Source organism: Poecilia formosa, unplaced genomic scaffold (assembly GCF_000485575.1).
Source record: "Poecilia formosa unplaced genomic scaffold, Poecilia_formosa-5.1.2 Scaffold840, whole genome shotgun sequence".
Lineage (NCBI taxonomy): Eukaryota > Metazoa > Chordata > Actinopteri > Cyprinodontiformes > Poeciliidae > Poecilia > Poecilia formosa.
Window position 1 is genome coordinate 14,529 of NW_006800779.1, and position 21,402 is coordinate 35,930.

The 21,402-nt window shown below is 38.4% G+C and overlaps 1 protein-coding gene across 4 annotated transcripts in view; it reads right to left on the minus strand.

Moving 5' to 3' along the window:
* Window positions 1–20: 20 nt before the first annotated feature.
* pcdh10b (protocadherin 10b) overlaps window positions 21–21,402 on the minus strand; it is a 49,463-nt gene continuing 28,081 nt past the window's right edge. For 3 of the 4 annotated variants that reach the window (XM_016666917.1, XM_016666915.1, XM_007543527.2), the window contains exon 5: window positions 19,920–21,216. In XM_016666917.1, coding sequence (XP_016522403.1) covers window positions 21,197–21,216 — 20 coding nt within the window. In that variant the 3' untranslated portion in view covers window positions 19,920–21,196. Of the gene's footprint in view, window positions 62–19,919; window positions 21,217–21,402 lie in introns of those variants that run through there. The other variant, XM_016666916.1, reaches the window with a different exon arrangement.

Consider the following 21,402-nt stretch of genomic DNA (forward strand, 5'->3'; position numbering starts at 1 on the left):
TAGCTGCTCTCCTGCAGCCTTCAGGCAGCCAATCAGGAAGGTGTTGCTCTCACAGCTGAACCTGCATAACCAAAAGGAAGCCTGAACATCCTGAAGAGGCCAGGGGCTGTGAATAAGGAAAATGGAAAATAAAAATGGGCATGTGAATAAGGAAAATGGAACAAGGAATAAATGAAGGAAAGTAAGGAAATGAAAAAAGGTCAGGCAGAAATAAATGCAGGGATAAGTAAAATAATAAATGAGTATATACAAATGAATAAATATACATAAGAATAAAGAAGCCAATTACTTTATCTATTTATTTATTTATTTATTTATTCATTCATTCATTCATTGATGGTTTGTGTTCCTTTTTGGTTATTCAGTAAGTTTCTTCATTTCACTTTACAAACACATGATAGTTTGGCAGTTTGTTTTTTCTCTGTGGATCAGAGTATTATTAAATGCATAAATGATAATCTTATAAATGTAAACTTGTATTTTATTAGTGCATGTTCTGTTCAGTCCAGTGGATTAGACTAAATGTTCCAAACAAAACATTTTCACAGAAAGCTAGACACTTGTTTAAACTGTAAAAGCAATGCTCAGTGCTGTTTTTCTGACATAAACACACAAAATGTGATGTAACTAAGTGCAACAGATGTACCACCAGCTGCTAGGTAGGTTATATGTCGAGCTAAGCTCCCACAAAGCAGGACAGAACCAATGGGTTTAGACAGCATGTCCTACAGAGTATGCACACACTTGCATTAGATCCAAACCTTCTGTGTGGGTGGTTCATATGTGTCACTAAGTCGGCCAAAAGCTGCTTCAACATGACCAGCCAGGCATCCACAGGCCTCACTGGTGATTTTTTTTGACTGAACTTTCCAGAGCAGTACCAACATTTCTGTGTTTTCCTGCCCACAGCCATCACCATCTGTAGTAACTCTTGGAATAATACTGAATAAACATGAATTACAAACTTAGTTAATTTCCCTTTATGATCAATAAAGTATTTTTGAATTTGAATTCAACTGAATTGCTCCAGTAATATATATAAGGGCATTTTTTCCACAAAGTTTTCCAATAATTAAATTCAATTATATATAGCTGATTGCTCATAATGACAGACGATCTCCTTCATACTGAACACAGTCTACAGGCTTTGTGATTTAAAAAAACAGAACAGTCTGCAAGGACTTTTTGTGATTCAATGTCCTGTGATGTTTTCACTTCATCCAGCTCTTATACTGTGCAGAGAGGCTTTACAGTTAGAAAAGGTTTCTGTGTTCAGCTGAAAGGTCAAGAATATCATAGAAAAACTGAAGTCTCAGGCCAGTATGTTATATTTGAAAGGACTGCTCACAATTTGCACTCCTCACATGTTAGTTGAACCAGCAGAAGAACAAGGTTACGTACAGTTGTTGTAAAAGGAATCCACAATGTGACATTTTACACCAAAATTGCCAGAGGAAGGTGGAGGGGAGGATTTTTTTTACACCTGTAAATGTTCAAATGTAATGTTTTTGTTTGTTTTTTTTCTTTCAACTTTTTCAAAAGAGGTGGAAATGATCGTCTCTAACTGTGGGATATTTGTCATTTAAAACAGACATGTACGATTAATTTCAGAGTCCTTTTTGCCCCATACCATCAATGTATAGAGCTGTGCACTCAGCTGTGGCATTTGAAGGTTGTTGCTGTAACAAATACATTTGGCTAAAGAACATATTGATCAGTTTGTTCTGCAGCCAAATGTATTTTAGGATTATTATTTATTGCACATTCAACATAGTTTTGGGCTTCATAGGCTGACACTGATTTTGACATTGACAAACGTCTGAACCTCAACTCTATTGAAATGATGTGGCTATGGAAATTTTGCACAAGCAAATGCTTGAAAACCTCAGTGACCAGAACCAATGATGTGAATATCAGGACAGAATTACTGCTTGTGCTGGGAGACGGTTCACTTCATACCAGACTCTCACTCCATTGTGCTGGTGTAGAAACATCTAAAGCTGCCGAGTCTCAGGTTGTGATGGGCAAATGAAGCCTCATGAAGCAATGACGTTTCCCAGCCCTTTGCTTTGCCCAAAGGTTCATTACTCTGTGGTTCATTCATTCCTCATTAGTGACATCTGCTGCTGAAACTATAACAACCTCGTCACTCAGATTGATCATACTTCAAAAAATTAGTCAATGAATTATTATCACAAAGTTTTTGTCAAACTCATGTTTAGTAACAGGAGAGTCAATTAAATCCTATTTAATTGTCATATTTTTGAGTCATTAAAATGATTTGTCACCAAACTAATCCTGGTTGACTGTCATTAGTTGTGTTGTGTTTTCTTTTAGGTCATAGACGGATTTGACAATAAAAATATTTGATGTTTTAGTGTCTTGGGAGTGAAGTACTTGACGGTATTCTTTGTGTTTTGACTTGCTTCCTGAAAAACTAAACTTTTTCTAAGTTCTTTTTCTTGAATTTCTAGTTGGCTCTGATCTTTTGTATTTATCTACACACAGTATTTTACTCTTGCAGCATCTTTAAGTCTGTTTCTGCTGTACAAGACTCATATATCTTTGCTGATCAAACTACAAAAAATTGTGGAAATTTCCAGAAGGTGAGAATTTGGGAGTTGGAGGGGTTCATTATTTTTATCTAAGAAGAATCTTATTGTGAGCAGTCATCTCAAAGTATTCTCAGATACCAGAGATTTTCCTGCTGCTGCTTTCCTGATCTATTTCGGTCGATCTACCGAGTTTAATTGTGTAGCACACTTCATCAAAACACAAAAATATAGTCATAAAAAATACCATAATCAACATTTGAGAAAACCAGTAAAAAACATTACATTTTGATGAGTGCCATCATCAAAATCATCAATACATATTAAATATGTTGGTCAATGTTCCTTTTATTTTGACCACTGGTGAAGACAAATATTCTCATCAGATAATCTGATGAGATCAAATGACCTACAGAAACCCATGAAGCAGCACGGCTCATCATGCTTTTATTTTGAAAACAAAGACGCAAAATGAAGCAGTCACATGCCCCAAGTAATGCAAGGCATCATTTGTTGTCAGTCACGTGGTTTTCTGTAAGAGGACACAAGCATCGAAGCAGGGCTTCATCAAACACTTGGTACAGGCCTTGAAGTCTGGCTTCAGATGTCCCATCTGGCGGGCAGTTTCTTTAGCTTAGATCAACTTAAAAAAGCTAAGACTATTTCACTCAAAGTCCTTATAAGATAAAAAAATATTATTTCCTGATAATCAACATCTGTATATAATTGTTGGAAGTGACCAAAAAGCCCACAATGTTCACTGAAAAAACTTGAAAATGACTAAAGTAATAAAAATAACTTGAAATAAACCATTGAAATTGCTTTGAATTGTGGTTCACAGAATCAGTTTAAAAAACAAACTAATGAAACAGGCCTGATTATCCTGTTGGAAGACCCCTGACCAGCGACAGAAACCAAGCTTTCTTACACTAGGTAGCACGTTTCTCTGATAGTCTTGAGATCTTATCGTGCCCTGCAGGTGCCAGACTGCATCTGGCAAAGGGTGCCTTGAATCATGCAGCAAAGTACCTCCAGAGAATAGCTTTGCCTCTTCCATGTTTCACAGTAAAGCCAGTGTTCTTTTGTTGGAAAAAACTCCAATTGTCTCATCTCTCCAAAGGACATTCAGATAGCTTTGTGGCAAATTCCAGTCTTGCTTTTTACATTTTGCTTTCCTCCTTGTTCGTCTTTCATAAAGTTCTCCTTGTGTTAAACAATGACAAATGGTGCAGTCTGACACTGATGTACCTTGTCATTAGAGTTAATCTTTAATTTCTTTGGGGATTTTTGCTTACCATTTGTATTATCATTCTGTAGTTTGTCATCAAATTTCCTCCTGTGGTCAGGGAAGTTGGTGATATTCCTGTGGACGGTAAGATTCTGAATAATATGCATCTAGCCAAAAAATAATCAAGTTTCCTGAAAAGCATTTCAGTTCTCTACAGATACTGAAGGTGTGGATTCTACACTTTCCACTGATGTCAAACACATGGAAATCATAAAAGAAATGAAGATAATATGGCCATTTGAATGTTTCCACTCAGAAAACTGGATTTCTGAGAAAATAGCTCTTAAAGTTTCAGTAACACTTTATTTGACGGGGTGTGAATAAGACTGACATGACACTGTCATAAACATGAAGAAGTCTTTATGAATGTTTATGAATGTTGTCATGAAATGTCATTGGGTAAATAATGACACTTTTAATGCAAAGTTGCTCTAAAAGTTGCATTGAAAGTCCATTAAAAGTGCCAACTTTGCATGATTTTGTAAATTATGATAATTTAAATTAAAAGTGTAATTTCTACACCATCCGGAGTGGACCAATATAGACACTTTCAAAATATTGAATTCAACTCTGTAGGAGTTGATGGAACACTTCCAAATTTGCTATGTAGGTTTATCGACTATGGAAACATGTTCGTAACATGTTTTGCACAAAATTATTCTTACAATATGAGATTTTAGTCTGTTCAGTTATGCCTATTTTGAGCTCTTTTTTAGAATGAGCTGTTTTAGAGCCTCTTGTCACTTTAAATCCAAATAAGTTGCTGCTGGTCACACCACCCAACTCAATGTTTACACCCACACATGAAATTGGCTGCAAACACAAATGCAATTATACAATTGTACATCTTTGAAAAGCAGAAGTAGAGCCTCCTGCACAACCAACAAGAGAAGCAAGTGGTTTTTGGATAGCATCTTTTCTAGGGGGCATTGTACAGTGCAGTCAGCGGGAAAACCAGCTGGGCTTGAGTTGTTAGGTGATGGGCTTGACTTTCCTGGGGTTGCTAGGTGAGGGGCAGTGCCTGTTGATTTCAAACGTTGCATTCCACAGGTTTTTTTAAATGGCTTGTTTTCTATACACCAAAAAACATGAACTTTTTCCAAAGTCTAGCTGGTTTTTTTTAAGCCGTTAGGTTGTTGTTAGAATCAGTAGAAACCTTTTTGGAAGTACAAAAACCTGCAAAATGTGAATTTTGTATAATACGCCCCCTTTAAACACAGGGGTAATAAAATGTTTATCCAGAGAAATTGTGTGCTTTCTTTTTACTGTAAGTGCATTCATTCATCTCTGTTTAGTTGGTCTCAGTAAAGTATTATCTTGTTTCAAGAGTCCCTACAAGATTTACATCTGGCTCTGACATCTCTGAGTCAAACACTACAGTCTGAGAATGGAAAACAGGCTCTGAGGGAGTGCCAGCAGTTACAAGCATCAGGTGTGATGACGATCAGGTCTAGGTAACCCCAACCCAAGGGATGAAGGACTCCCAGGGCCATGCGACATGTTTGTGACAAGCAGCAATGCCCAACTTTTCTCTCTGCCTGCTTTGGTGTGTGTTAAAGTGCACTGATGCAACATGCTGCAAAAGGTGATGCACACTTGTGTTCTGATGCCAGATAGGATCAACACAGATTTCAAACAACTATTTATGAATCTTTGAAAAGCTATTTCTTTTGAATGAAAATAGGTTATTGGTGTGTTTAATACAGTAATAAAAAATTCTCGAAGTGAGAGAAAGAAAAACATCGCTCAGGTATTAGAAGTGATTACTTTTAGTGAGCCCCCACCTGCAGCTTATGTCACAGTTTTCATGGTAGCGAGGTCATGTGTGTGTACCAAACAACATCTTATGATTGCAAAGCGAAGGTAGGAAGTTGAAGCATGTAGGCAGAGAAAGAGAGTTTTCTTAACCATCTAACTGATGCATGATCACAGGAAGCAGGATGCCTATTTCCAGAGGTCCAAGGGGAACATCCTGGCCAGGTCGCTAATCAATCACAAGGTCAGGTAGAACTCATCCATGCATGTGGGAACATGCAAACTCAATGCAGAAAGACCATGTGCTGAAATCATAACCCTGAACTTCTTTTCTTTCATGGCAACAACGATCAGTGGCAGCCTTTTCTTCACCTTCTGAGTCAACGCCTTTATGTTTTTATCATTTGGTTAATGTTTGTGAGTCTGGTGGACCAGCAAGGTTTGTGGGATTTTAAAGCAATCAAACAATTTTACATTAAAATGTTGAGCTTAATTCAAATTACAAGCAATGCATACATAGTTAATATTTGTTCCTTAGGCTTCTTTGATTACATTTATGAAATCTGTCCAACATGTCTTGAAGATATAATTTCATGCATTAACAAATTCGGTGATAAACATATGACTGAAGGTTTTATGTTTCATGCCATATGTACTTTACTCCTTGCACTTTTAACATGAAGACTCAAGAAGGAATAAGAACCTCCAAGGAGAAACATGAGATTTGGTTTATCCTTCTAAATAGGTGCAAACAACAGATGGAAAGAGAGAATTTGGCAACTTCATATTTTCTCAAAATTCGATTTATGAAGTGGAATGGTTTGGATTAATATTTCTTCATGTACTAACTGCTATTGGGATTAGTTTGATTAATAATATTTTTACTAATAATATAATAATATAATTACTTAATATTTTGTTGCACAACCTTTTGAGGCAATCACTGCAATCAAATGATTCCTAAAACTGTCCATGAGACTTCAGCACCTCTCTGCAGGTATTTGCCCACTCCTCATGAACAAACTGCTTCAGTTGTCTCAGGTTTGAAGTCATTTCCAGACGGCATGCTTCAGCTCCTTCCAAAGATGCTGAATAGGATTCAGGTCAGGGCTCACTGAAGGCCACTTCAGAATAGTCCAATGTTTTCCTCTTATTGATTTTAGCTGTGTGTTTTAGGTTATCATCCTGTTGCAAGGACCCATGACCTTATCTGTTTATGTTTTGTCATCAATTTTCCTCCTGCAGCCACGTCCAGGGAGGTTGGCTACAGTCCCCTGGATCTTAAATTTCTGAATAAAATGTGCAAATGTAGTCAGAGGAACATCAAGCTGCTTGGAGATGGACTTATTAACCTTTACCTTTAACTTGCTTGTCCATAGTTTTCTTTCTACTCTTCTGAGACAACTCTTTCCTTTGCTTCCTCTGGTCCATGTTGAGTGTGGCACACATCATGTCAACAAACAGCACAGAAACTACCTGTAGCTCCATCTGTAGGCCCACTGACTGATTACAAGATTGTAGACACACCTGTGATGCTAATTATTGGTCACACCTTGATTTAACAGTTGCATTTTGCAGAGAGGAGCTGAGCTTTAATAGCTGTCCATCAGCCACCATTTATTTTCATGAATGTTTGTGAGAAAAAGTGGAAAAGCTCTCTCACACACAAAGTGTTTAGTATTCTTTTTCGTTCTACAATGTACAAGTAATGAGCAGCTGGGCAAGCTGTTGATTAAATGTTTCCATCAGTTTGCACAATTATTGGAGATGTTGTGAAAGTTGTTCTAATCAGGTATGTTTCTGTGTTTGCATCAATTTATGTGGATTCACTGCGTTTATCTCCAGCATGAATGTGAGAAATGAATAAAGAGTGCATTGATAGGAATTTCCATAAAAGAGAGGTGTTAGCAGCAGCTTCATAACCTCAGGGGTGAATTAGGAATTCCTTTGTAGTGAAGAACTAATAAGGCCATTGGACAGTGATGGATGAAGCGCTCCTCAGGAACTGACATGTCAATTGTTCTTTCCATAATAGTCTCCTCTGAAGCAAATCAATCTAAGCTTTGTGAGGGGCCTTGTGGTTAGTAGTTTGCACTCATAAAATTTACATATGCAAAAGTAGTTGATAATAAGAATCTGATGGGATTTGGCTGACACTGGTATTACTGAACGACCAAAAGGGTTTTTAATGGAGTGGCTAACATTGAATAATAATAGTTTTGAAAGAATAAAGTTTGTGTACAATGATGTGAAAGTATGATGACACTACATAAATATTCCATTTATTATTAAAAACGGCCACATAATTTCTAGTCTTATATCCCCGGAAAAGGAAGCCGTTTAATTGAACACAGTCAATGTTTTGTATTCATTCAAAAGATAAAAACTCACTTTGTAGCAGAGAAAAACAGCTGAACACCCCAGTTTCCAAAATCAAGAGTTACACCTTTGCTTCTTGATATTTTGAATTCTTCAGAAAGAAACTGATTGGTGAAAGACCTGAGTCTGGTGGTGGAAGCAGAACCCGGCCTCTACAGAGACTGGACCACCTTAGTCCACCCAAAGACAACAAAAGAAGCTGCTTGCTGATTTTGTCAGACTTTTAAAGGAGAATGAATAATAGTGCTGGTCTACACTTACTGCTCAAAATAGATAGTAAAACATGATACCCCTCATGACTTTACAGGTATTGAACTTACTGCTCGATCGTGTATGTCACCCTAAATCTTTCGGTCCAAAATACATTTCAAAGTTGGTGTTGGTCCTTTTATTCATTTGAAATCCAAGTCCATCAAAAAATGATTGACACGAGCCGCTGCACAAACCTGGCATTTCAGATTCTCTCTGTTCTTGATCGGGGCTCCCTCTGGTTCAGGATGCAGGACATTTTACCAAGCACATCTTGTTAGGGCTGACACAGGTCAAAGACGCATTCTGATGTTGAGCTTTTTAATAAAACAATATTTAAAAAAAAAACATTTCCGCATTTTTATACTCCTCATTCTTTTGGCTTGTTAAAATGATCATGTGGAAGTTGCCATACAAACTCTTTAGCTCTCAAGTAATGATCAAATCTAAGTTATTTGGATCCTGTTATCAATCCTGCTAACTCTCACTTTCGCTTAAAGCATACTAATCTTAGACTGAAGTAAATCCTTTACTGTAAAACAAAGTAAATCTTAGACTAAAGATTTGGACACTGGCCCACTCCAATGTCCCAGTGGGCCAATCACATCCGGAGCAGGTGACCAATCATGTTCCACCTTCCGGATCCTTTCTAAACTCTGTTAACGACAAAGAGTTAGCACTGTTTCAACAATAACTTTCTGGAGTCCTTTGGCAATCGGTGAGTTTACATATATTTTCCTTTTTAACAGCTAAATGTGTGTCAGATTCCAGATTTATTTTGTTGATTTTGTTTACCCCCTGCTAACATGAACGAAGAAAAAATATAAATTACACTTAGTATTGTAACAAGATGGCACCTATATGTGTTATTTTTTGTGATTAATAAATTTGTTGTATTTTTTTTACTGTAGAAAACAGTGGATTTTATGTCTATAACAATGCGTTGTTTTGAGTGTGTTCTGCTGTCAAGACAGTGTGGGCAGCATAACAGAGCAAAAAATTATAAGATTTTACAATATTTGACAATGAATGCTGTTACGTGGCATTGCTTCAGCGCAGCAGTGAATAGTGAATGTTGCTCATTTGTAAGTTCTTTGAATGCTAGTGAATAAAAGTAACAGAAATCCAGTGTAATGATTGTCTTATTAATTTATACAATATTTATGTGTAACATTATGTTTATGCTTTCTCCCTATCACATTATGTATCTGCATGCCTTGTTTCGTAAAACCCCTCAGAGTCGACTCCTCATGGGGCCAACTGAGGAGGTCAGTAGGTAAGTATTGAGAGTGCTGTGGCAGGGAGGGCCTGGCGTAAGGAGGAGGTTCTGGCCAAGGCCACAGCATTTGTTAAGCAGAACGGAGAGGATGCTGCTGACCAGTTCTTGGTTCTGCCCCACTGCAAGATCCAGTTTGGGAAATGCCAGGACCAGAGGTTCCGGTGTCTAATGGAGAACTTGCTGGGCTATGCAGTGTATCTGGTCAGCAGGATCATGAGGGGAGAGTAGAAAGACAACCCGCTGTTGACCAGCAAACCCCTGTTCCTCAGGTACATCTCCTAGATCAGGGAGGTGGAGGAAGCTGTGGATGTGTTCCAGAAGAAGTAGGCCATGCTCCTGGAGGCCCAGAGGACCGGTGACTCCAGATGTCTGATGGTGGAGTTTGGTGACTTTAAAGGCAGCCCCATGAAGTATGAGGATCCAAGCAAGGAGGCCCAGGCTTTTATCACCTACCTGAAGGAAGCAAAGGTCAGGCAGAACACCAACAAAGCTCTTTGTAAGGCATACACGCTGCAGAGGCAGGGTCCAGTCCAACCCACCTCCACACTGTCACTGCGTCTGCCTCCTCCACCTGTTCGCACTCAGATCAGGCCCCATCTTGGCACTTGGGAAGCATTTGTCTCCTTCATAGGTGGCACACAAAACAATATCTCCAGTCAAACCTTGTAAGTACTATGATGATCTTCATACAGTACATGCAGCATTGGAGTATCGGAGTAAAAGTCATGTTTTTTAAAAGCAGTGCCCTGTTGCCTCCCTCTGTCCGAGTCCACTGCCCGGAGACGGCTCTTTACCCACAGTTAGTATCAGTTAATGCACACAGTGTCACGTCTTGGGTCTTTTGGTGTGTGTTTGTGATTTTAGTTTGGATTTCTGTTCTTTGTTTGCCTTAGTATAATTCTTTGATTAGATCAATCTTGTTCTGTTTTACTTTAGTTCAGTCCTTTATTGTGTCCTTTATGTCTAGTTATTATTTGTTAGTGTTAGTTTTATTTTCTGGCAAAGGTCTGGTGACCTTTTCACCAACACTGTATCCTGACAGTGACCTGTCAGGATACAGTGTTGGTGACATGTGCATAGCTGTTTGGTATTTTGCAGATGCTGCTCCAAAATACACCATTTCTGCTCAACCCTGGTGATAGGTGCAGGTCAACCCTCAGCTGGTCCTGCCCTGACATCCCCCAACTTTTGTTTTGGCTCCCACACCGGTGGCTCCCCCAAAGTTTTTCCCCCAAAGCTAACTGAGTGAGTTGAGTAATGCTGTTGGATGCAGATAATGTTAGCTAAATTATTAAATATTCCACCTCTTCTGTATTTGGACTCATCATTGTTCCTGATGTGTCACACTACTGCTGTGTCGTCCGCGAGCTTCACTATATGACAGCTGGGGTACCTTGCCAAGCAGTCATATGTCAGCAGAGTGAACAGGAGGGGGCTCAACACGCAGCCCTGCTGTGAGCCAGTGCTGAGGGGGCGTACTGATGTCGATGGAGTGATGTGGGTCATGACTAGGCTCTCAAAGTACAGCTGGATGGAGATGTCAAAGGACTTAGCAGCAGTCTTACCCCAAATGAACTGGCACTTGGATGAGGGAAGGCCATGAAGTGGAGAGGTCACAGACCTGATTTTTTGGATGAATAAGAGATGAAAGTTTGGAAATTCTAGAAATCTTTATAGTTGTCTATGGTCTTGTGGGAGGGGCCAGTTCTTGACAGCGTCCGTCTTGCTGAGGTCCATGGAGATCTTGTTAGAGATGATGAAACCCAAGGCTGAAGTAGAAGGTTTGTGAAACTCAGACTTCTCTGCAGAAATAAACAGGTTGTTCTGCAGCAAACGGAGAATGACGGAACAAACATGAGCTTGATGGGCTGTGAGATCCTTAGAGAAAATCAAAATGTCATCCAGGTAAACACAAGCAAAACATCTAACCATGTCCCTGAGGACGTCACTGACGAGTGCCTGGAACATCGGTCAGGCCAAAAGGCTTTACGAGGTATTCGTAATGACCTGTTGGAGTGTTAAAGGCCATCTTCCACTCATCCCCCTCCTTGATACGGATGGTAGGCATTTTTAAGATCAAGCTTGGTAAAAACTGTGGATGCTTGAATCAGGTCAAAGGCAGTGTTGATTAGGGGAAGTGGGTAACAATTTTTGCCTGTGATGCCATTCAGCCCTCAGTAGTTAATACAGGGTCTTAAGGAACCATTTTTTTTGCCCACAAAGAAGAAGCCTGCTCCCACTGGGGAGGAAGAATGGTGGATGGTACCTGCCTTGAGTGCATCACTTATATAATCCCTCGGGGCCTTGTCCTCTGGGCCAGAGGCTCTGGGCCAGAAAGAGGGAACAGACAACCCCTGGGAGAACAAGTACCAGGGACCAGATGGACGGCACAATCATAGGGCCAATAAGGTGAAAGTGAAGTGGCTCGATGCTTGATAAAGACCCTCCTGAGCTTATGGTAAACAATTGAAACATATAGGTGAGATCAGTGGTCAGGTAAGGTCAAATGTTTCTGAACAGGCCTGTGTTGTCCAGTTGGAAATGTTTCATTGCAAAGCCATTGTAATAGAGCATATTTTCTACAAGAAAATCGATCCCATTGAAACATATCAATCATCAATCAAATTTTATTTGTATAGCACATTTCAGCAGCAAGGCATTTCAAAGTGCTTTACATAAATAAAATAAAAACAGCATGTAACAAACAGTGAGAAAGAGAAATAAAAAGCTGTAGAACTTTAGTTGAGACGCCGTCAACTGGGACTCCAACCCTTTGGACTTTTTGACAAGGACTCCAACCTCTCGGCTTTTAAAATTCACTTACGTTTCTGTTGTTATCATGTATATCATTAAAACGTAAACAGTGAGAAAAAGAAATAAAAACAAATTAATAAATAGATAAAAAGAAAAGATAAAAACATTAAAAACACCGAAACAGTGAGAAAGAGAAAGACATTTTGAAAAAGATTAAAAAAGATAAAAACATTAAAACCCACACCCCTTTTAGGACTTCAGTTAAACGTCGTGTATAGCGTGTTTCACCATAAAAAATTTTTTTATTGAAGATGCTGGCTGCTAAGAATGTTACTATCCACAGTAAAACATGTCTTGAATTGACATAGGCTGACAGGACGCCATTCATGATTCTACATGAAACATGAAAAAGCCAGATTGCACACAGGGACAAAGATCTTTATTTTGAGGACATGTCAAGAATTTTGACGAAAGTAGTGAAACGCTTCAACAATAACAAAAAACATTACATCTACACAAAACCATCTAGTAAAGCAAGTGTACTCCAGCCCCAACCAGCAAAACAAACCAAAAACATAACACCGCACAGAAAGAACAATGGGGAGAAAGATCAAACAAATCAAAGACATCAACCAGTGAGTAAAATCTCAGTAGCAAATGGATCTTCCAAATGGACAATAGCCCTCAAAACACATTCAAAGTTGTTACAAAGTGACTTATGGACAACAAAGTCAATATTGTGTTTGGGTGATGGTGGAGACGGTGGTAGGAGTTTGCATTGCAATCGGTGGACTGCTGGTTCGATCCCTGCTCCACCTGCCTCTGTTGCTGCAACCCAAAGGTTGCAGCAACCTTGTCCAACAAGATACTTCACCCACCTTGCCTGCTTGTGGGGGTCAGAGGGCACGGTGCTGCCGGTGTATGACAGCCTTGCTATTGTCAAACTGCCCCAGGGTAGCTGTGGCTACTATCCAGTAACATGCCACCATCAGCATGTGAATGAATGTCGTGTAAAGTGCCTTGGGGTCCTCTGGACTTTGTTCAGGCGCTATGAAAGTACAAAGCCACTTACCATTTGTTGTGGCCTTCACAAAGTCCCGATTTCAATCCTATAGAGAATTTGGGGGTAGATAAGAGGAATGGACCAGAAATCCAGCAAACTCTTGTGAGAAGCTTGTGGAAGGAAACCCAGAATATTGAGTTAAGTCAAATATTTCAAAGGCAATTCAACCAAATACTGAGAAAATGATTTTCAAGACAAGACATTAATAAATACATTTAGTACAGAATAGAATATACTTTATTGATCCCCAAGGGGAAATTGCTTATTTGTTGAAAGCTACTCCATCTTCGGTAATAAATACAAAGTTTGTAAAATATATATACTAAGAGTGATGGTTCAAAATGACTAGATATAAACAAATAAATAAATAAATAAATAAGTAACAAGCAATCACATGCATTATATTAATTAATAAATAACCTATAAATGAGTGCAGGAAAAATTGACTCAATTAGCACAGACTTGGGCAACAGGCAGAAATGACTTTCTGACATTCTCTCCCTCATTTTTATGATAAATAGAAATATTCTTGTTATTCTAATTCACCCAGCACAAGAGATCAAGTTACATGTAAATTATATGTGATTTAATTACAGACAGTGATAAAATAATTGTATTTGTCTTTTTAGTCGATGTATGTAAACTTCTGGTTTTTACTGTAGTTTTGTCTCTGATTTTACACAAAGATAGTTTGAGAATTTCTTGTTTTTGGAGGCACCATAACTACACTGTATGCCTTTTTCATATGGCATCTGACATGACTTTAGAATGTAGGCTGCTTCATTAACTTTTAATAAGAAAACTAAATAAAGGACAGCTACAAAGATGCACTACTTTATTCAAACCATCTGCAATCTCTAGTGAAATGCTACTGGCAGAGATGTTTAATAGTTAACAACTGGTTTCATATTTCTGCTAAACCTGACAGAAAACTTGCCAGACACAGGGACACACATCCACAGTTTTAGAGACAGTGGAGAGCAGACATTAAGCAATACCAACAAATTTATATGCATTGATTATGGCAGTCTTTCTCAAACTGTGGACCGCGGGCGTCCCCTAATGGTCCATATAAGCATGTAAGCGACTGGTCTTTTTGGACAGTTAGCTTACCAAAGGATTGTGGTTAAAAGTAATAATGGATAAGTGGCTTAAAACCAGGTCGCTCAAAAGAAAACAAGAAAACAACATCAGGATTACTTCTATGATAGGAGGAAGCCAAGTTATACCTGTCCAAGTTCATCGGCTCTATGCTTCGAACAAGTCTCAGTTTGTGAAAAATGTTCGTTTTATTATATAATGCTCTGCTCACACGTCAACAGATATTATTTTTATTGAGTTAAAAATTATTTGTTTTTGGATGGATTAAATTTGAAGATCTGGTGGAATTTAAAATTGCTCAAATTATGTTAAAGGCATCAAATATACTGATACCTGAGAAATATAAGTGAGAGTTAGCACTGATGCGTACATGTAAAATGAGGCTAATGCATTTAAGTGTGTGTGGGTATGGATGTATGGATGTATATATTTAGACATATGTAAAGCCATATGAATTAATTAACCTATGTTTATATTTTATTTTTTTTTATTTGATTGTATGAGTTTATAAGTTTCTTACTTCTTCCTACACCTTTTCAAGTATGTTAAGATTATTATGGTACAAAAAATGTGTCTTTTGCATTCCTTGTTCATGTGTGTTATTTTATACTGCGATCATGTTTGACATAAATAAACAGAATTTTTAGATTTAATGATGCAGAAGAGTATTTTTGTTTCTGACAAAAGCAACTCTTGCCTACTTTTCTTTTATTGTGCCTCTAAATTACAAATAACCCTAAAATGATGACTACAAGTGTTGTAGTGAAGAACTTATTTTTTAATTTCCATGCATTACAATCTACACTTTCACAAATTATAAACTCAGAACGCCCTCGACTTTTTCATGGTTTTGTCGTGGCCAGTTACATTTCACAGACAGAACCTGCTGATGCATTTAACAGTAGCAGCATTGAGGGTCCTTCAGTGTTTCTTCCCAACTAAAATCCATCCACTGGATGTTCTTCAGTCTGGAAAAAACAGACTGTAACTCAGTTACAGAGAGAAGAGAATTTGGCTCCTTTCTCTAAATTTACCTCTGGCTCTTCAGTCTGGGACGTTCTGCTGTTCATGCATCACAGATGGCCTGCAGGGTTGCAGCGCCTGCAGCACAAAGGCTACATATGCCAGACAGCATTCTCTGCTGCAAAAATGATTAACTTACAGCTGATAAAAGACTGTGTGTATTGAGCCTATGAGCATCACAGCTAAAGTTTCCTGAAGCTAGGTGACCTATTTTCTTCTTTCCTTCTCAGAGGAAATGTCACTGAATCGAACTGTCGCCAAGGATTTCTGAAGCTGTTTTCATCAAACAGGAACCAAAGAAATTTGAATTATTCCACAACAAGAAGAAGATGTTTCACTGGCGGCCAAAAGATGGTGTCAAGACGAGGATTGAAACAGGAACAAAGAATCTTTGTGGAAGCAGGAAGAAATCAGGAAGTTGAGATCTGGTTTAGAGAAGAGTTTTCTGACTGAGGGCTGGACTTGGATGGAGAAAAAGTTCTACCCTGATCTGCAGGACAAAATGGTAAATGGCCTTTACTTGTACAAGGAAATTTATTTTTTTAGGTATTTTTTTAATTGAATTGATACATGGTTCAGCATACTTAACTATTCTTAGTGGGGAAAACAGAATAAAATCGGAATAGAATATTCCGATTTGATGTGTGATGAGCATTTTACAAACCACACAACCACTCATTTTTTTTTACATTTATTTAGTAATTGTATATTTTTAAAAATATGTATAACACAAAACAATACAAATGTTTTGTGCATATTTGTATACACATGTATATTTGCATAATATATCTATATAGTGGGCTGCACAGTGGTGCAGTTGGTGGAGCTGCTGCCTTGCAGCAAGAAGGTTCTGAGTTCAATTCCCAGCCCTGGTCTTTCTGCATGGAGTTTGCATGTTCTCCCTGTGCATGGTGGGCTCTCTGGTACCCCAGCCTCCTCCCACAGTCCAAAAACATGACTGTCAGGTTAATTGGTTTCTCCCTAGGTGAAAGTGTGTGTGTGCATGGTTGTGTGTCCTGTGACAGACTGGCGACCTGTCTAGGTGACCCCGCCCCTCACCCAGAACATTGGCTGGAGAGGCACCAGCAGCCCTCCTGACCCATTAAGGGACGAGGGTGTACAGAAGATGGATGGACCACATGTAAATAAGTCTTTTCCACCTGTGTTAACTGGTGAATGTTATTTAATATATATATAATTATAATATATATGAACCCCAGTATTACACCAAGTATTAGTTGGCATTCGCTGGTGGGCATAAATATTCTAATCAAAATATAAATAATAATTTGTCCATCTTACTTGTGAAAAGTTATCCCTTCACGTCAATAGTCTGTCGATTTGAATAAAAATATCCTGCAGTGCTGAGACTTCTTCTGCTGTTTTGGGATGGAGGGTTGACCGTTCCAAGATGGCCGCTGTATTTCCTGCACCCAAGTAGCCAATGCAGAGTTTACTCTTTATTTTTTCTATGCTAAAAACAGCTTGAGAGCAAAAATAAAAGCACTCAATTGCTTTTGGGAATAAGTAAATGTTCTGCTGGTGACTGCTAAACACCCTGCTTCAAAAACCTCTAAATTGATTCAGAAACAATTTGTTACCTATCAACCCCAAACCAATTCTGGTCACTCACCTGCCAACCCAGGTGGAGCTTTATTCAAATCTAACCTAAACCTTATCGGTCAGCTTAATTTTTGTTTATTTGACAGCTTGGTGCTCTTTCTGTAAACTAAACGCCGCTATGCAGTGAAGCTAGTTAAAAATGCTTCACTCCTGTGTCCTAAGTGTCGCTGAGTGAACCTCGCCTGAGCTTTTTACCTTCTGCACAGTTCTTGTGGGATCTATCGCTCTCTTCCTGCATCGTGCTGAGACTGCAAGGAAGTTCAACAGTTAAATCTAGTTGAAACTTTGCCAAAAAGAGTAGAAGTTGTTATTGCTTCACCTCCTCCTCCTGTGGAAGTCTGACACACCACCTGAACGTGGGAATCTCCATCCCCCTCCTCTCATGGATCACATTGTGGACTTTGTTTTCCTCTCATTATTAGTTAGTAGATTTTGTAAAAACTGCCCATGCAAAATACGTCCATATTTCCTGTGTTTGTGTGGTTTAGGTTTGTTCTGTTTTGTGCGACACATACATGATGACATGTTAGAGATGTGGTTGTGCTCTTGTGGGTCAGGTGCAGTGATAATATTGTGCGTACCCTCCAATAGTATCCTGCAGGCGTCCCGGTGCTGCTGGAAAAAGAAAACGTTTTGTTATCGGCTGCATGTGTCTATGGAGAACAGACATGGATGACTTTATTTTGCTTGCAATGTTCCTGGAATATTGTGAAAGAAAGTCACAATTTGCATAGATAAGTTTAGGAAGGAATCCTCTGAAAACTTCCAAAATGGCAGGATTTACCAGAAGAAAAAAGTCTCTTAGTTTTCTTCACACCTACGACCCCAGCCTCCTCCTTCCCCGCTCTGACGGCAGCAGCAGCAGATAACTATCTCTCGTATTCTCAAGTCCAAAACTTGGCAGGTAAGCCTTCGTATAAAACATTATAAACTTCTCGTTTTACAAAGCACATCGTTTACTGACCACTTCACTGGCATCTGTAAAAAAAAAAAAGAGTGGATTAGCATGAAAAAGTTTAGCCTGCTGTTATAATCCTTTCTGCCTTTGGAAAGTGAATGACTTTGAAAGTTGCTATCACAATTACTTCCTCATTCCTCAATCTGCAACTCACTGAAAATAGAAAGAGCAAAGACATTCTTTATATCAGCATCTGCCTCTTTCCCAACATACTCACTGGGGGAATTACAAGTGTCTTTTTTCCTTTTTAATTTATCTTTCATTATACTCTAATGGTTTTTCCCATTAGGAGCTTGGGTGCATAAATGCACATGGAAATGAAAGTTTTTGGTTTGTGTGAGATTAGTATTGAATGGAGGTCAAACACAATAAGTTCAATTTAACGGAAAATAGATATGATTAAACTACACTTGCTCTTGGTGTAACATTTGTCCTCAATCTAAATGGTGCAGCTTTGATAGCTCTGCCCTCATTACACAGCAACAAAAGAACCAGAGCTCCTATTTGCACCACCACCTCATGTTATTTGTAGACTTTTATTTAAATTCTGACTTTCATTCTAAATCCACACTGAAAAAATTATGAAGACTAAGAAATGATCTTGTTGGTATTTAGCATTCCTGCCTGTTAAATGTAACCTTTACATTAAAAATCTCTTTTAGTTTTGCAGTTAAAATAGCTTAAAAATGATTAAAGATTTTCTACCATGTACCAGAAGAGAGGATTAGTGTGTGTGTGTGTGCCTTTTATTTGATGCAGTGTAAGGACCATTTTCCTAACACATGCTACATTGTGGGGACCGACTGAGAGCCCCAAAGCCCAGGTCCCACAAGAAGAAGTGTTGCTTAGCTGCTAGGGTTTATGTTTAGGACTGTGGTGTGAACTAAGTTTAGGTTAAGTTTAGGCTAGGAACATACTAGTGATGTAGTTTAGGGAAACTGTCTGGGTTAGGCATAAATACAGTCACTAAAAAGAATGGAAGTCAATAAAAGTTCTCAGAAGTACAAGGGTGTGTGTGTGTGTGTGTGTATTTCTGATTTCTGCCTCAGTTTTGGTGAAACAGTTTGTAAAAGCTATAATCTATTTAGGATTATAACTGAAACATCGACTTCAGAGAGATAAAATCTCATCGACATAAAGAGAAAAGCGCGGATTACAGAATGTGTGTCAGGTCACTACAGCAGAGGACACACAGTGATAAACACTTTTCTCTTGACTGGTTCATTTCACTTCCTAAACATTATGGTACCATCTTATCAGGTGTTTGGGGAAGTAACAAAGCTATGTCTATTTTACGACCAGTCAAGTTTGTAAGGTTAATGACATTCAGAGCCTCTCCCAAATAACCAAACAAGTCTCGTCCTGCATCGGTTGTGTTGAAGAACAACAAGCTGTCATTTAGAAAACCTGCTGCTCTGTTCATATGGCTGCACTGATCTTAATAAGACATGAATGCATCGTGACATCTGAGTAACATGGAGAATGTAAAATATTAGGATTAGCTATATGTGCTAATCCAGCTATGTGTGGAGAACAAATATTTTAATATTAAACTTAAATTATTGTTTTATTTGTTCACTGCCAGAACACGTCTTTCCAGATAAATCAAAGAATCAAATCCAGATCAGTTCACCATTCAAATAGTTAGCAGCTGTGAATACTGAAGAAACAAGACAAATCAATCAATTATTCAATGAGAATGTGCAACAAAATCAAATATATGACTCATAATGATAAACAAAATACAACTGACTAGCTCTGGAGACCAGCAGCCCCTCTAACACAAGAGTGTGTGACCTATTTTGAAAACCAGAAAAAAAGAATCTGTTATGCAGCAAAGTGTAAAAAGAGTAACATCTTTTTTAAAACTTGGTTATAAAAAAAAAGACAAGACATAAATTTTCATTATGTTCCATTTATTGTTGGCTTACTGGTGTTCGCAATGTGTGAGAAACAAATATGTATACCAGATTTCAACGGCATTGTGAACAACACGCTGCATCTGATCATCCTTAAAGTGTTGCTTACTGTGACACAAAATTACCACAACTTTCAGTCTAAATTATTAACTCTTTATTTATAGAAATGATCTTTATCATTATTCAAAGTGGGAAAAAATATAAAATGAGAACCTAAGTTTTCCATCTGCTAAGGCTGGAATGTGTCTTATGTGTCCAGCGGAAATTAAGCTTTTTACATGGGCACTTCAACTAGAGTCACACCTCTGAAAAGGAAAACTCAGTAACAAACAGCACGCCTTCAGAACAAGTAGATATAGATCAATTTATATAGTTTTATATTAAGCTTCAAAGTTTTTAAAAGAGTACAATAAACACTTCTCAGACATGATAGAAAGAACCGGATGGCTCAGAATCAGAAATATGTAAGCCATAGGAAAATCAAAATCAAATATCAAATAAATGTAAAAGAAGTGACATAAAAATAACAGAAAATCCAATATCCTGCACACATCTTTTCTTACCAAGTTAAAAGTAGATTGTACCAGAGACACCTGACCACACAACAGAATAGAAAAATCTCAAACAGTGGTATTGCATTTAGAAATGCACAACGATTTTCCTGTACAGTTTGGTGCGTCACTGTGTGAGCACGCCTAAAGGGCTGTTTCTCTCATTGGCTGTCACTTACGTTGTTTATATGAAGTCCTCATCTGGTGTGATTTTCCACATCAACATCAGTGCTGTAAACAGGCACACAGCTTGAAGAATAAAAATCCAGTTTTCCTCTACACCACTGCAAGTTTTCTCTGATTTTTATGGGTTTTTGTTGTGTTTTGTTTTTTTTAGGAGATTTCTCAGTCCGGCTGAGAAAATGAGTCCACCCAGTAAGGTTATACATTTAGTAGCGTCCCTGCACCCATTTCACCTCCTTCTCTTCTTCCTCCTGCTCCATGTCCGACTGGCACTAAATACCAAGATTCTGGAAGCTTCCAAAACCTGGGAAAGCAGCTCCAGAAGAGAGCAAATATTAAACTTTTGTTCCTCATCCTGTGTGCAGTCGAAGGCAAATGTAAGCTTCCATTTCAGTGAGTAACAAAGGAGAAGAGCAGGGGACGACAAAATGCGTTCAGTCTTGATGCATTTTTATAGCCAGTTGTCAGGGAGAGATTGTGCAAAGTCATGCAGTCTCTGGTATGTCCACACGGAAGGAGCTAGCAAACCCTCTTCCTCGCTGTATAGACAGAAAAACAAAAGGCCTGGTGAGACATGAATATTCAATAAAGTGTGTGTGTGTGTGTGTATGCGTGCATGTGTGTGTGTGCACATTCAGAGGTAGTATGCAAAGGGGTGAGATGATGGGGCAAAGAAAACAAAACAGCATTTAAATGGCCTCATTCTCACAGAATTAGAGGTTTAT